This window comes from Felis catus, chromosome D1 (genome assembly GCF_018350175.1).
Source record: "Felis catus isolate Fca126 chromosome D1, F.catus_Fca126_mat1.0, whole genome shotgun sequence".
In the NCBI taxonomy this organism is placed as follows: domain Eukaryota; kingdom Metazoa; phylum Chordata; class Mammalia; order Carnivora; family Felidae; genus Felis; species Felis catus.
This window is the reverse complement of record NC_058377.1, coordinates 96,119,090-96,131,575: the sequence shown is the minus strand read 5'-3', so window position 1 is coordinate 96,131,575 and position 12,486 is coordinate 96,119,090. Positions and strand designations below refer to the sequence as shown.

Genomic DNA, 12,486 nt, shown 5'->3' with positions numbered 1-12,486 from the left:
AAGGAAACGGGGGCACCTGGGTGGCTCAGTTGGTTAAGCGTCTGACTTCGGCCCAGGTCACGATCTCACGGTTCATGGGTTCAAGACCTGTGTTGGGCTCTGTGCTGACAGCTCCGGAGCCTGGAGCCTGCTTCAGATTCTGTGTCTCCCTCTCTCTCTACCCCTCCCCCGCTCACACTGTGTGTGTGTGTGTGTGTGTGTCTCTCTCTCTTTCCAAAATAAACATTTAAAAATATTTTTTAAAAGAAAAAAATACATAAAAAGAAAACATAAACATTAGATTCCTCCCCCAACAACAGGTTCTACAATACAACCTGTTCTACACTAGAGAACGAACTGTAAGATTAGAGTTGAAATATGACCTAGTGATAAAATGTAGCTCATAAAGTGTTTTATATTTATATATTTATATTTATATTTATATTTATATTTATATTTATATTTATATTTATATTTATATTTATATTTATATTTATATTTATATTTATATTTATATTTATATTTATAAGGTGTTTTAGTAGTTCCCTCCAAACCCTTGACAAAATTACGATGCAATGTAAGTCTATCTGCTAATAATTGTCAATAATTATGTACACCTTATGATTAAGGAGACAGTTGTAATAGAGTAGGAAGAAAACGAAACACTCAGCCAGTTAATAAGATAATGTACGTGAAGATGGTGCTATAGACTTGAAAGGATTATGCAGACATAAGCTACAATTATTTTTATCATCGATTTGTCACCAAATAGAAATTTATGCATGTAAGTTGTGTGTGTGTGTGTGTGTGTGTGTGTGTGTGTGTGTATGCCAATAAGTAATCAATCAGTTTAATTGCAGTGTAACTTTAAAGCGGGGTTTCTCAGCCTCAGCACTACTAAGATTTTAGGTGATATCCTTGCTGTGGGAGAGTCTGTCCGTGTGTTGTAGGATGTTTAGCAGCTTCCCTGACCCGCTAGACCTGACCCACTAGGGGCTACTAGAAATTCTTCCACCTCCTCCCTCAATTAGTCACCATTAGAAATGTCTCTGGACAATGCCAGACAATGCAAAATTGCTCCTGGCTGAAAACCCTGTTAAAGCCTAAGAAAAATGTAAAAATTATGGCTCACCCACACAAACTGAGGATGAGAGACAGCCAGTATGAACTGGAAGCAAAGATGTCCCTCACTGGGCACAATATGGCTACTGAACACTTAAAACGTGGCTAATCAGAAATGAGAAACGTTGCAAGCGTAACATATGTAGGAAAGGAAGACGTAGTATGAGAAAAAGAACGCAAACGATTTCAATAACTTTTTATATGGATTACACGCTAAGGTGATATTTTGGATATGGAGGGCTAAAATAAAATACATTACCAAAATGAACTTTATCTGTTACTGTTTACTTTTTTTAAATGTGGCTACTAGAGAAGCTAAAAAGACACACTGGCTCATGTTTGTTATATTTCTATCAGACAAGGGCTGAACTTGAGCGAAAACTATCCCTCCTTCACACTAATATTCTAAGCAGCCTTTCTTTGATGACAGGGAAGGGAACTCAAAAGAGCTCTGTCCTCAGTTTTTTCCTTACATTCTCTATATTCGCCTTGGATGAGCTCTAGTCTCAATGTTTCAATGAGATTACTATTTACAGATAACTAATCTCCAAACTCTATCTCCTGTTCATAGCTCAACTAAAACCTAGATCCAGGGCACCTGGCTGGCTAAGTTGGTAGAGCAGGGGACTCCTGATGTCAGCATCATGAATTTGGGCCCCACATTAGCTGTAGACATTATTTAAAAAATAAATAAACTTTAGAAAAAAAAGAGAGAGACAGAGAGAACCCTACTTTAAATAAAGAAGTAAATAAATCAATCAATCCTAGATCCATATATCCAACTATCAACTTAACAACTCCACTTGGGCATCCTGGATGAACCCCAAACTTAAATGCTCCTCATCCCAAACAAGATTCCTTCAGGATTCCTCATTTTAGTAAATGGCCCCATTGACCAGGTTCTCAGGCCAGAAACCTGAAAGTCATCCATGAGTGCTCTCTTCTTCATCCCCCTTGCAATCTCTCACAAAATTCTGCTTCATTTACTTCCTAATATTTCTGGAATCCTCCTTTCTCCCACCCCACGGCCTAGGTCAAATCACCATTACTGTGCCCTATATCAACTCCCTCTTCCCCTTTATACTCTTACTACACCATACCCTGCCCTTCTCAAAAGTGCTGTCTTTCCTACTAGAACATTATACTACATGAAGTCAGGCGCTTTCTTGTTTGTTGCTATGTCTCTGGTTCTTTGACGAAAAAATGAATGAAAGCATAAAGAGGGTACAAACTGCTACCTTACAGGTTGCAATTTACTAAGGAGCTGGACTGTAAGAACAAGGGTTCCATTAGCATATGAGGCCTGGAAAATATCAGTCTTTATGTCTAAATACAGACTTAGGTGTAGACACAAGTCCTAGGGTTCCAGAAGTGGGGAAATGTGCTTGGGCACCACATGCCTTGTACTCTCATCCTTCACAGATCTCTCTACTGTGCCTAAACTCACACTGTAAACTCTCTATATGTTGGGTCAGGAAAGAACAGCTGAGAGTGCCTTTTAAAATCCTCCAGCCCTCCGGGAAAATGATGCCTGACATTTCCCATCTTCAGCACCATTGTCTCAGAGTATCTATAGTTTCAAAGTTACCCAGTGAAAAGCAGCTAAAAGTTATACAAAGCTTTAAACAATCATGAACTATTTCTGAAAGAAAATTATTCTCCAAGAATAGAAGTTCAAGACAAATCTCTTCTCATTAGGGATCCTCAATCTACCTCTGCGCCTAAGCCAGCCTTCATTCCCCTATCCATGTACAACTAGTTTGAAAGGGTGGAGAATGGACCATGGCCATGTCTATCCTAACTAGTAAGTTACAGCTGCTGCTGATTAGGAAGTTTGAAATGACAAGAATTTTATAGATGTTAGTGGTGTTCTGGGTATTCCAGAACTGGGCTAAGAAGGAGGAACTTGTAAAAGATTCCAGGCAATGTATGTATTTAGAGAAGAACATGTAGACACATGGGCAAAAACCACACCCATGTCTCCATTCACCTTTTGCCATGGGCTCTCCTATAAGTGGGAGAGTAGTGGTGTGGGTAGGCAGGGTGTGGTGTTATGTGATAGGGACCAGGCAGGAGCTGAAGCCCAGCATGTCAAGGCCAGGGTGAATTGCAGGTCCAAGGGCACTGCATAGACTACATATATGTAACTCTTTTCTTTTATTGTCTTATCCAGAAATTATATAAAAGACCACTCTTACAGTATGAGGAGGGGAAGTGGGGTCTCAACTAAAGAAAGGTTAGGAAACTTTTTTTAAGTTTGTTTGTTTGTTTGTTTATTTATTTATTTATTTATTTATTTTGAGAGAGAGACAGAGAGAGAGTGAGAGAGAGCACAAGCACACATACAGGGCTGAGGGGCAGAGAGAGAGGGAGATAGAGAATCTCAAGCAGGCTCTGTGCTGTCAGCTCAGAGCCGATGTGGGGCTCAATCAGAGCGTCTGACTCTTAATTTAGACTCAGGTCATGATCTCATGGTTTGTGGAATTGATCCATGAGTAGGGCTCTGAGCTGACAGCGTGGAGGCTGCTTGGGATTCTCTCTTTACCTCTCTCTCTGCCCCTCACCCCCGTGTGTGTGCTTGTGCTCTCTCTCTCTCAAAAATAAATAGACTTAAAAAAAATTTTTTTTAATGTTTGTTTATTTATTTATTTATTTATTTATTTATTTTTTAATTTTTTTTTTCAACGTTTATTTATTTTTGGGACAGAGAGAGACAGAGCATGAACGGGGGAGGGGCAGAGAGAGAGGGAGACACAGAATCGGAAACAGGCTCCAGGCTCTGAGCCATCAGCCCAGAGCCTGACGCAGGGCTCGAACTCACGGACCGCGAGATCGTGACCTGGCTGAAGTCGGACGCTTAACCGACTGCGCCACCCAGGCGCCCCATATTTATTTATTTTTTAAATAGGAACACACCTTTTTATTTATTTTTGAGACAGAGAGAGACAGAGCACGAACGGGGGAGGGGCAGAGAGAGAGGGAGACACAGAATCAGAAGCAGGCTCCAGGCTCTGAGCCATCAGCCCAGAGCCCAACGTGGGGCTCGAACCCACGGACCGCGAGATCGTGACCTGAGCTGAAGTCAGACGCTTAACCGACTGAGCCATCCAGGCGCCCCAATGTTTATTTATTTTTGAGAGAGAGAGAGAGAAACAGAGTGTGAGCAGGAGAGGGGCAGAGAGAGAGAGAGGGAGACACAGAATCTGAAGCAGGCTCCAGGCTCCAACCTGTCACAACAGAGCCCAACATGGGGCTCAAACTCATGAGCTGCGAGATCATGACCTGAGCTGAAGTCAGCTACCCAACCGACTGAGCCACCCAGGCACCAAGACTTTTTTTTTTTAATTATTTTCTCTTCATTTTTTTTCTCCTCTGATAACCCCCAGAAGAAAATGATGACAATTACCAACCAGGCTCACACCAATTTAGGCAGTGGGATAAAGAAATTTGGCAAAGAAGCAAAGCTTTTCTGCACTAGATGTTCTGTGTCTTTCTGGAAATGACTCAAAAAGTGATGAGTATCTTCACAGAGCCCATTTTTTTCCCTTAAAATGTGGTGACTCTTTTCCATAATAATGTTCAACACTTGCCCTATCTTAGCAAAAGCATCTCTTTTTAGTAATTAATAAGAGTAAGGTAGCCAAGATATAACAAAATGAAGTAGCAGACTTGGAAAAAACAAATAGAGGGCAGAATCCTGACTTTACTACTTGGTCTTCACATGACCTTAGGCAAGACTCTCAGCCACATATTCTCAGCTGGGGTGATCCATCCCAATGGTACAAAAACTGGCTCAGGGAGTGGGTAGTTTAAGATCTTATTCTTTGTCTGTTAAGGCACAGATATACACACAGTACATAAATAAGACATACTTCATGAGAGGGAAGATTAGGAGAAAGTAATGTCTAAAAGGGCTCTTTGGGTGAGAGAAGGGTGGTAACAAACAAAAGGTTGAGAAACACTTTCCTTGGCCTCCATTTCCTCACCTGTCAAAATGGGTATTACCCACCTTAAAGAATTATTATGATAGAATCATATCTAAATACATACAAAGAGAATGAGAGACAGAAAATAGAGAAAACAAGCAAAATTGTAAAATAGTCATTAAAATAGAAAACACAAAGACCTAAATGTATATAGATTAATGCCATCTAATAATCAATTGTATAACAAGACCGTTTTCTTCTCACTACTCATTTTACCAACTGAATACCTAATCCAAAAAGAAAATGTACAATCATAGTAAAAGTCAATTAGTAAATGTAAGAAGAATCTATAAATGCGACAAAGATACAAACCTAAAACACCAATTTTCAGGCCTGCCAAGCTTGTTTTAATTTTATCATAAATATCTTCTGATGCAAAGTCAACAGCAATGGTCATTGTTTCCACCTTGAATTTTTCTCCTAGGGGAAAAAAAACACAAATGGAGAGAGAGAGGGAGAATTACAACATGACAATTAAGATGAAAACAACTGATATTATCTTTTCAAACCCTTTTCCCTGTCCAATTCGATATGAAATTTAGACCAGGATAATTTTAAGCAATCATGAGACCATCTAAGAGATGATACAGAGTCAACACAATAATTCTGCAATAAAAATTCCAATGTTGTTACAGAGCTGGCTGACTGCTCCTTAATCAGTTCTTCCTCTATAAATCAGTAATGACTCCTTTTTAGACCTGTAGGTACAAATAATAAAACATGTAGGGCACCTGGGTGGCTCAGTCGGTTGGGCGGCCGACTATAGCTCAGGTCATGATCTTGTGGTCTGTGAGTTCAAGCCCCGCATCGGGGTTTGTGCTGAGAGCTCAGAGCCTGGAGCCTGCTTCCGATTCTGTGTCTCCCCCTCGCTCTGCCCCTTCCCTGCTTGCTGTCTCTGTCTCTCAAAATTAATAAACAATAAAAAAATAAAAAACAAATAATAAAACATGATTCGTATCATAATGTTATATACTGTTTAAATTCCACTGGTTTGGGGCACCTGGGTGGCTCAGTCGGTTAAGCGTCCGACTTCAGCTCAGGTCACGATCTCACGGTCCGTGAGTTCGAGCCCCACGTCGGGCTCTGGGCTGATGATGGCCCAGAGCCTGGAGCCTGCTTCCGATTCTGTGTCTCCCTCTCTCTCTGACCCTCCCCCGTTCATGCTCTGCCTCTCTCTGTCTCAAAAATAAATAAACGTTAAAAAAAAAAATTTTAAATACCACTGGTTTTGTGATTTTAATTGCAAACAATGCTTCATAATTTCAGGAAGAAGGATTTATATTCCAAAATGTTTTAAAGTGTGATATATAAAAGTCCATCTTATTAGGGCACCTGGTGGCTCAGTCGGTTAAGCATCTGACTTTGGCCCAGGTCCTGTCTCATGGCTCATGAGTTTGAGCCCCTCATTGGACTTTCTGATGACAGCTCAGAGCCTGGAGTGTGCTTTGGATTGTGTATCTCCTCTCTCTGCCCCTCCTCTGCTTGCTCTCTCTTTCGAAAATAAATAAACATTAAAAAAAAAGTACATCTTCTTAAAATGGAAATAAAATTAATATGATCATAATGGAATTTAGAGGCTTGGTTAATAGTTAATAGCCACTACATTAAAGAATCCACACAAAACGCACAATAATACAGCTGCAAAGTGACAGAAGAAAAGACCCCACTCAGTTTTCTACTTTGTACAGGACTACTGAGGTACAAACAGAGCTAATGAAAATAACAGATTGAGAAATGAGACTCTGGAGAAACTGACCTTACTGAGGTATTGCAGAATTTTACTTCTGCCCTCACTCATGAGCCCATTTGAGAAGATGGCATGGACTGTGAGGTCCCCCAGGCACGGGTACCAATTTTACTTTCACACATATTTGCTAAATGGCTTTGAGCCATTTGCTAAATGGCTTTGCAAGTCAGATTTCCTCCATGAGCCTCACTCAGCAACCTCTCCCAAAAATGAAGGTGAGGCTACCCAGCTTAAGATTCAAGGCTCATGTGGTATCTAGTGATATTCAAGAGGCACTCCATAAATGTTGGTCCCCTCTCTCCTCCACTAACCCTGTTCTCACTTCACTTAGTGAAGTTCAGGTAACCAAGAATGTTTACTCTTTGGAACTTGATGAGAATCCAAAAGAATTTAAAAATCCTGCTTCCCAAAAAATAGATTTTTCTTCATTTGAAGTTGATGCTGGCTCATCACAGAGTATGCAACATTGATCCACACAGGTCACCGTTCTTGATCCACCACTAAAGAGCTGGTTCACGAGAGATCAGTTTCTTAGTCTCAAGGAAGTATTGACCTTAGGTAGGAACCCATGAACGAACTAGAGATGAGAATATCTGACCTACAAAATATCGTATCTGATGTTAAAGGCACACTTACTATTCCAATATAAATGAGTTATTATATGTGTTCATGTAATGGAGAGCCACATACACAGTTGTCATTTTATAATAGCTGGTTCAACAGGTCTTATTATAAATGGTTCCCAGGATTTATCACCAGAAAGTAAAGAACACTGCCCTTATTAGAGCCACAGATTCACAAGAAAAAAAGAGCCAAATCAAAAGGCTGAAGGATACCTTTTATTAAATGTAAAACTTTATTCAGGAATAAAATAAGATAAACTTATCTATTTATTTTGAGAAAAGCAAAGTATGTTTCCACACCAGTGCTATATACTGACATTTAGGAAAATTCTCTCCAGTAATAAAAGCCACCTCACAACCCCTGAATCAAATTTACTCTTTTAAATCTCACAGGATTTGGGGAATGTACTTATAACATAGAGTCTTATTATAGATGGGCTGCTAAAAATATTCAGAGACCCTTTTGGAAAGAATGTCATTTTATTTAATAAGAACCCTCAAGTAAGCTTTTCTTTGTACTCACGTTAGGATAAGCAAAATGGCTTCTGATGCAAGTTTTTCAAGGTAAATACAATTTTGAACTTGACCCTGAATTACCCTGAATCATGTCCTACTCCAGTTAACACTGCTGTTCTTCTCCTGGGCTCCACTGCCTCCATCGTGAGCTTCTTCTGCAAAGTAGGTCTGCTCACATCTCCCCCCCCACACCCCACCCCCACCAAACCCCCAGAGCTCCAGCTGGCTTACAGTGAGGGTCACAGTCAGCCGCAATAGCCTAACACTGCTTTGAACTCACCTCCACCTCCCTATTCTCCTGGGTGTCCCCAGTTCTAGCTGCACAGGCCCCGAGCAAGTCTTTAAACTCCCCAAACACACTCAGGGCTTTTGCACTTATGGTTCCCTCTGCCTAGAATGCTCTTCTGCATCCCTGTATCTGTTGGATCTTTAGGCAAATGTCACCTCTTCATGGAAACCCTCCTTGACTACCTTTAAAAAAATGCAACCACTCCTCCACTAGCACCCCCGGTCCCCCTTCCCAGCTTTATTTCATTCCATGGCACTTAACCACCCATCCTCTAATATACTATGTATCTTAATAATACCTGTATCTGCTATCATCTCTCCCCCTCCGCCCCCCCGCCCCACATTAAGCTTTGTAAAGACAAGAACTTGGGTCTATTCTGTTCTGTTGCTCAACAGTATCACAAAGGATCCAGGGTCTTTCCTCCCTCCTCTCTTATTCCCTTAGGCTGGCTCCCCTCCTGGTTTCACGAAAGTCACTGCCCTTCCAAACATCCCATACAGACAGCAACGTGCAGTGGCAGAAATGCGACATCCTGTTACATGTCCCTTCTAGAGAGTGAGGGAAATTTCCCCAGAGTCCAACAAACTCCCCCCACATTTCCTTTCCAGTATTATGAGATATGCATGCTCTTGACCGGGCCCATGGACAGGCTTTAAGGATTCCATGCACTGTCCCCACTACCACCGCCAAGTTGTGTTGGAGAGAAAGAGCAGCGTGCACATAAGAATAGGACGGGACAGGGGCCCAGGCAATCAGAAGAGAATCATGAGGAGCATTCTAAAAGCTGAGGTGGGAGGTGGCTGGCTTCCTGAAGGAACTGGGGAACTAAATCTAGGCATCTTCCCCCTTCCCATCACCTACCAGCCCTCATCTGACCCCGCCAACAGAAATCACACAGATGAACAAACATCCTCTAATTTGAGGAGGTAATAAAGCACCTGGAACAGACGTGGGTACCATATACACCTAATACAACCTTCATTTCCTCCTTCACCACCTCCCTAAACCCAGGCTCTTCATAAGACCACCAGTCCACACCACTCAGCAACAGCCCACTGCTAGGGAAGAATAAGAACTGTATCAAAGCCTCTGGAGAGGTACTTGTGAGTACTCTGATCCTCGGCCGCCACAAAGGCACAAGGGATGACAGCTGGGTAATGAGTTAAAATGAATACCCTGTAAGTGTAGGATAAAGGTACACAAACAAATGAATTTGGATGTTGCAGTGGAAAGACACAGGCACTCAACTGCCCCTTCCAGGAAATTCTGGTTGCCCTTGGCTATTGGAGTATCAGCAGCAGAGAGCTTTCAGGTGTCAGCCCCTTCAGGGATTGCCTCGGCTTCACAGAGCTGCCTGGACTGAGATCATGCCTTTCCCGTGATGTCCACATATGACTGATCGAGGTGGGAGTATAAAGCCATTGGACCACTTGTACATATCAGCTTCTGACTCCAAAATCATAGTCTGTTTATTGTCCTATTTTCTATTCTTTCATAATGCCCTAGTTATAATTATACTAGCTTTAAAACAAGTTTTAATATTTCTAGTGGTACAATGCTCCTTCATTACTATTCTTTTTCAAAAGTTGATTGGTTATCCTTACTTGTTTAGTCCGTTTTCACTGGGGTTACATTAAACGTTTCAATTAAATTTATGAAGGATGACAATGTGGCATTCCCTCCAGGCTCTCCATTTACTCAGTGTCTCACAGTAAAATCTTGTGGTTGTAAATTGTTAAAGAAATTAAAGAACTAAAGAATGCCATTATTAGAATATTACACACCGTTATGCAAAGATACTCAATACTGTTGATAATTCCTACTGTCAAACCACTTGGTATTTCAAACTGGGTAGGCTGGCATCCTGCCACTTACAATTGTGGCCACATACAATCATGCCCTCCTCCCTTTTTTCAGATTGGAATGATTCTGGGATGGTCTTGGCCCACTATTTCTCAGCCTAGTGGCAGAGACCAAAAACTAAGAAGCAAAAAGCTGACAAGTGGTATGAGCTGCTCAAGGCAGTCAACTCACCAGAAATGGAGGCTGAAAATCAGCTCTGGCTTGTGGGAAATGAAGCTAAGAAATAGCTGGGTTGATAACATTATTCCCTCTTTATTTACCAGTCCACCGAAAGTCATCCAACCACAATTGTGGAATCAGAGAAAAAAAATATTGCTTGTAACTACAAACCTATATAATAATGAGCATCCTCACTGTCTGAAACCATTCCGTTACTTCCAAGCATGGGTGCCGTGCTCCTCCAGTCACATGGTTACTCAGAGGATTGTAAATTAGTGTAGGGTCAAGTCCGGAATTGACAGAGAAGGAACTGCACATATAAGTAGTCTCAAGATGCTGCTAAACCCTCTCAATATTAAAACTATCACATTATTAGGTTCACATCTTAAAAGGTCACGAAACATATTCAGAATAGTCTTATGTTTAACATGCTTCTAAGTCTGGCCATGATTATTTTCATTTTGCTCAACAGATTCACATCTCCTAAATAATCTTTCCCTAAGGATAACTGTATAGGTCTCAGAAAGACTGGTCTTGGGGCGCCTGGGTGGCTCAGCTGGTTAAGCATCCAACTCTTGGTTTCAGATCAGGTCATGATCCCTTGATTCATGACATGGAGCCCTGCGTGGGCTCTGCAGTGATCGTGTGGAGCCTGCTTAGGAGTCTCTCTCTCCCCCTCTTTCTGCTCCTCCCCTGCTCACGCTCTATTTCTCTCTCTTTCTCAAAATAAATAAATAAACATTAAAAAAAAAAAAAAAAGGAAAGACTTGTCTCATTTTCCCCCTGGGTATCGGGATAGTGGGTCTGCGAATGCTAGCAAAGAGGTCTAATCTACATAAACTCATGTATTATTTATAATTTTTTCTATTAATGAAACCAAAAATAATATATTGGTTCTCTTTTGTCCCTACATCTGCTCCAAATAAACAATCTGCTATTCTCCTAAGTTTCAGGTACTTTCCATTATGAAACTCTTGTTGCATTCACCCTTCCCCATCTTTTCCATATTATAAATTTCATCATTTAAGATTCCAGTTGTGGGGCATCTGGGTGGCTCAGTCAGTTGAGCGTGGGACACTTGACCTCAGCTCAGGTCATGAGCTCGCAGCTGTGGGATCCAGCCCTGCAGCATCAGGCTCCACACTAAGCAAGCAGTCTGTTTCAGATTCTCTCTCTCCCTTGCTCTCTGCCCCCCTCCCCTCGCACGTGCATGCACACTCATTCGCATGCTCTCTCTCTCTCTCTCTCTCTCTCTCACAAAATAAATAAACATAAAAAAAAAAAAGACTCAAGTTGCGCCACCAGCCCTGTGTACTGTCTTTTCATGATTCCCATTTCTTCCAAGGTAAAGCTATTTACTCTCTCAGCTGTGTTCCTAAAGACCTTCTAAACTTAGTAAACTTAGCATAATGTATTGTGCAAACAGTCTATTTCCTAACAAACATGGATCATTCTCTGTCACCTTTGTATATACAGCACCTAGCACAATGCCTGGAGCATAACAGAGGTGACTCAAATGTTTGCTGAGTGAGTAAATACATCCAGGCTGATACAGCTGGTTTATTAAAATCACGGGGTGCCTGGGTGGCTCAGTTGGTTAAGTGGCCAACTTCGGCTCAGGTCATGATCTCGCAGTTTGTGAGTTCGAGTCCCACGTTGGGCCCTGTGCTGACAGCTCAAAGCCTGGGGCCTGCTTCGGATTCTGTGTCTCCCTCTCTCTTTGCCCTTCCCCAGCTCACACTGTCTCTGTCTCTCTTGAAAATAAATGTTAAAAAAATTTTTTTTTTAAATAAAATCATCTTTTCAGTACTTCTTAAACTCTTCCCTATAGAAATAAAACTGTAGGGTGGTAAGAGATGTCCATTATGAGACATAATAACATACAGTATTCACTATTAGGCATTATAAAGCATTAAGATAAATTGAGAAACAAGTCCATTCCTCTGTCCTGCATGGGTCGGATTATAATTCTCATAGAAACAGAAACATTTTAGAGTTGTACGAAACCATCCAGTCCCATCTAAAAAAAAAAAAGTACTTCCGGGAGCTTAACTCAGGGCACAGAGATGAAGGTTGAAGATATTTTCGTCATGGACCACTCTCTCTATCCCGTCCTGAAAAAGATAATTAGGGGAGAGGAGCGACTCTTGGGGAAATAGTACTATATTCAATGCCTACCAATTTTAGCTCCTTAAATCTAAA

At 41.3% G+C, this 12,486-nt stretch overlaps 1 protein-coding gene across 1 annotated transcript in view; it reads right to left on the bottom strand.

Moving 5' to 3' along the window:
- HSD17B12 (hydroxysteroid 17-beta dehydrogenase 12) overlaps window positions 1-12,486 on the bottom strand; it is a 167,597-nt gene that overhangs the window by 55,524 nt on the left and 99,587 nt on the right. The window contains exon 4 of the mRNA XM_003993185.5: window positions 5,400-5,507. Within this exon, the coding sequence (XP_003993234.2) occupies window positions 5,400-5,507 (108 nt within the window). The remainder of the gene's footprint in view (window positions 1-5,399; window positions 5,508-12,486) is intronic.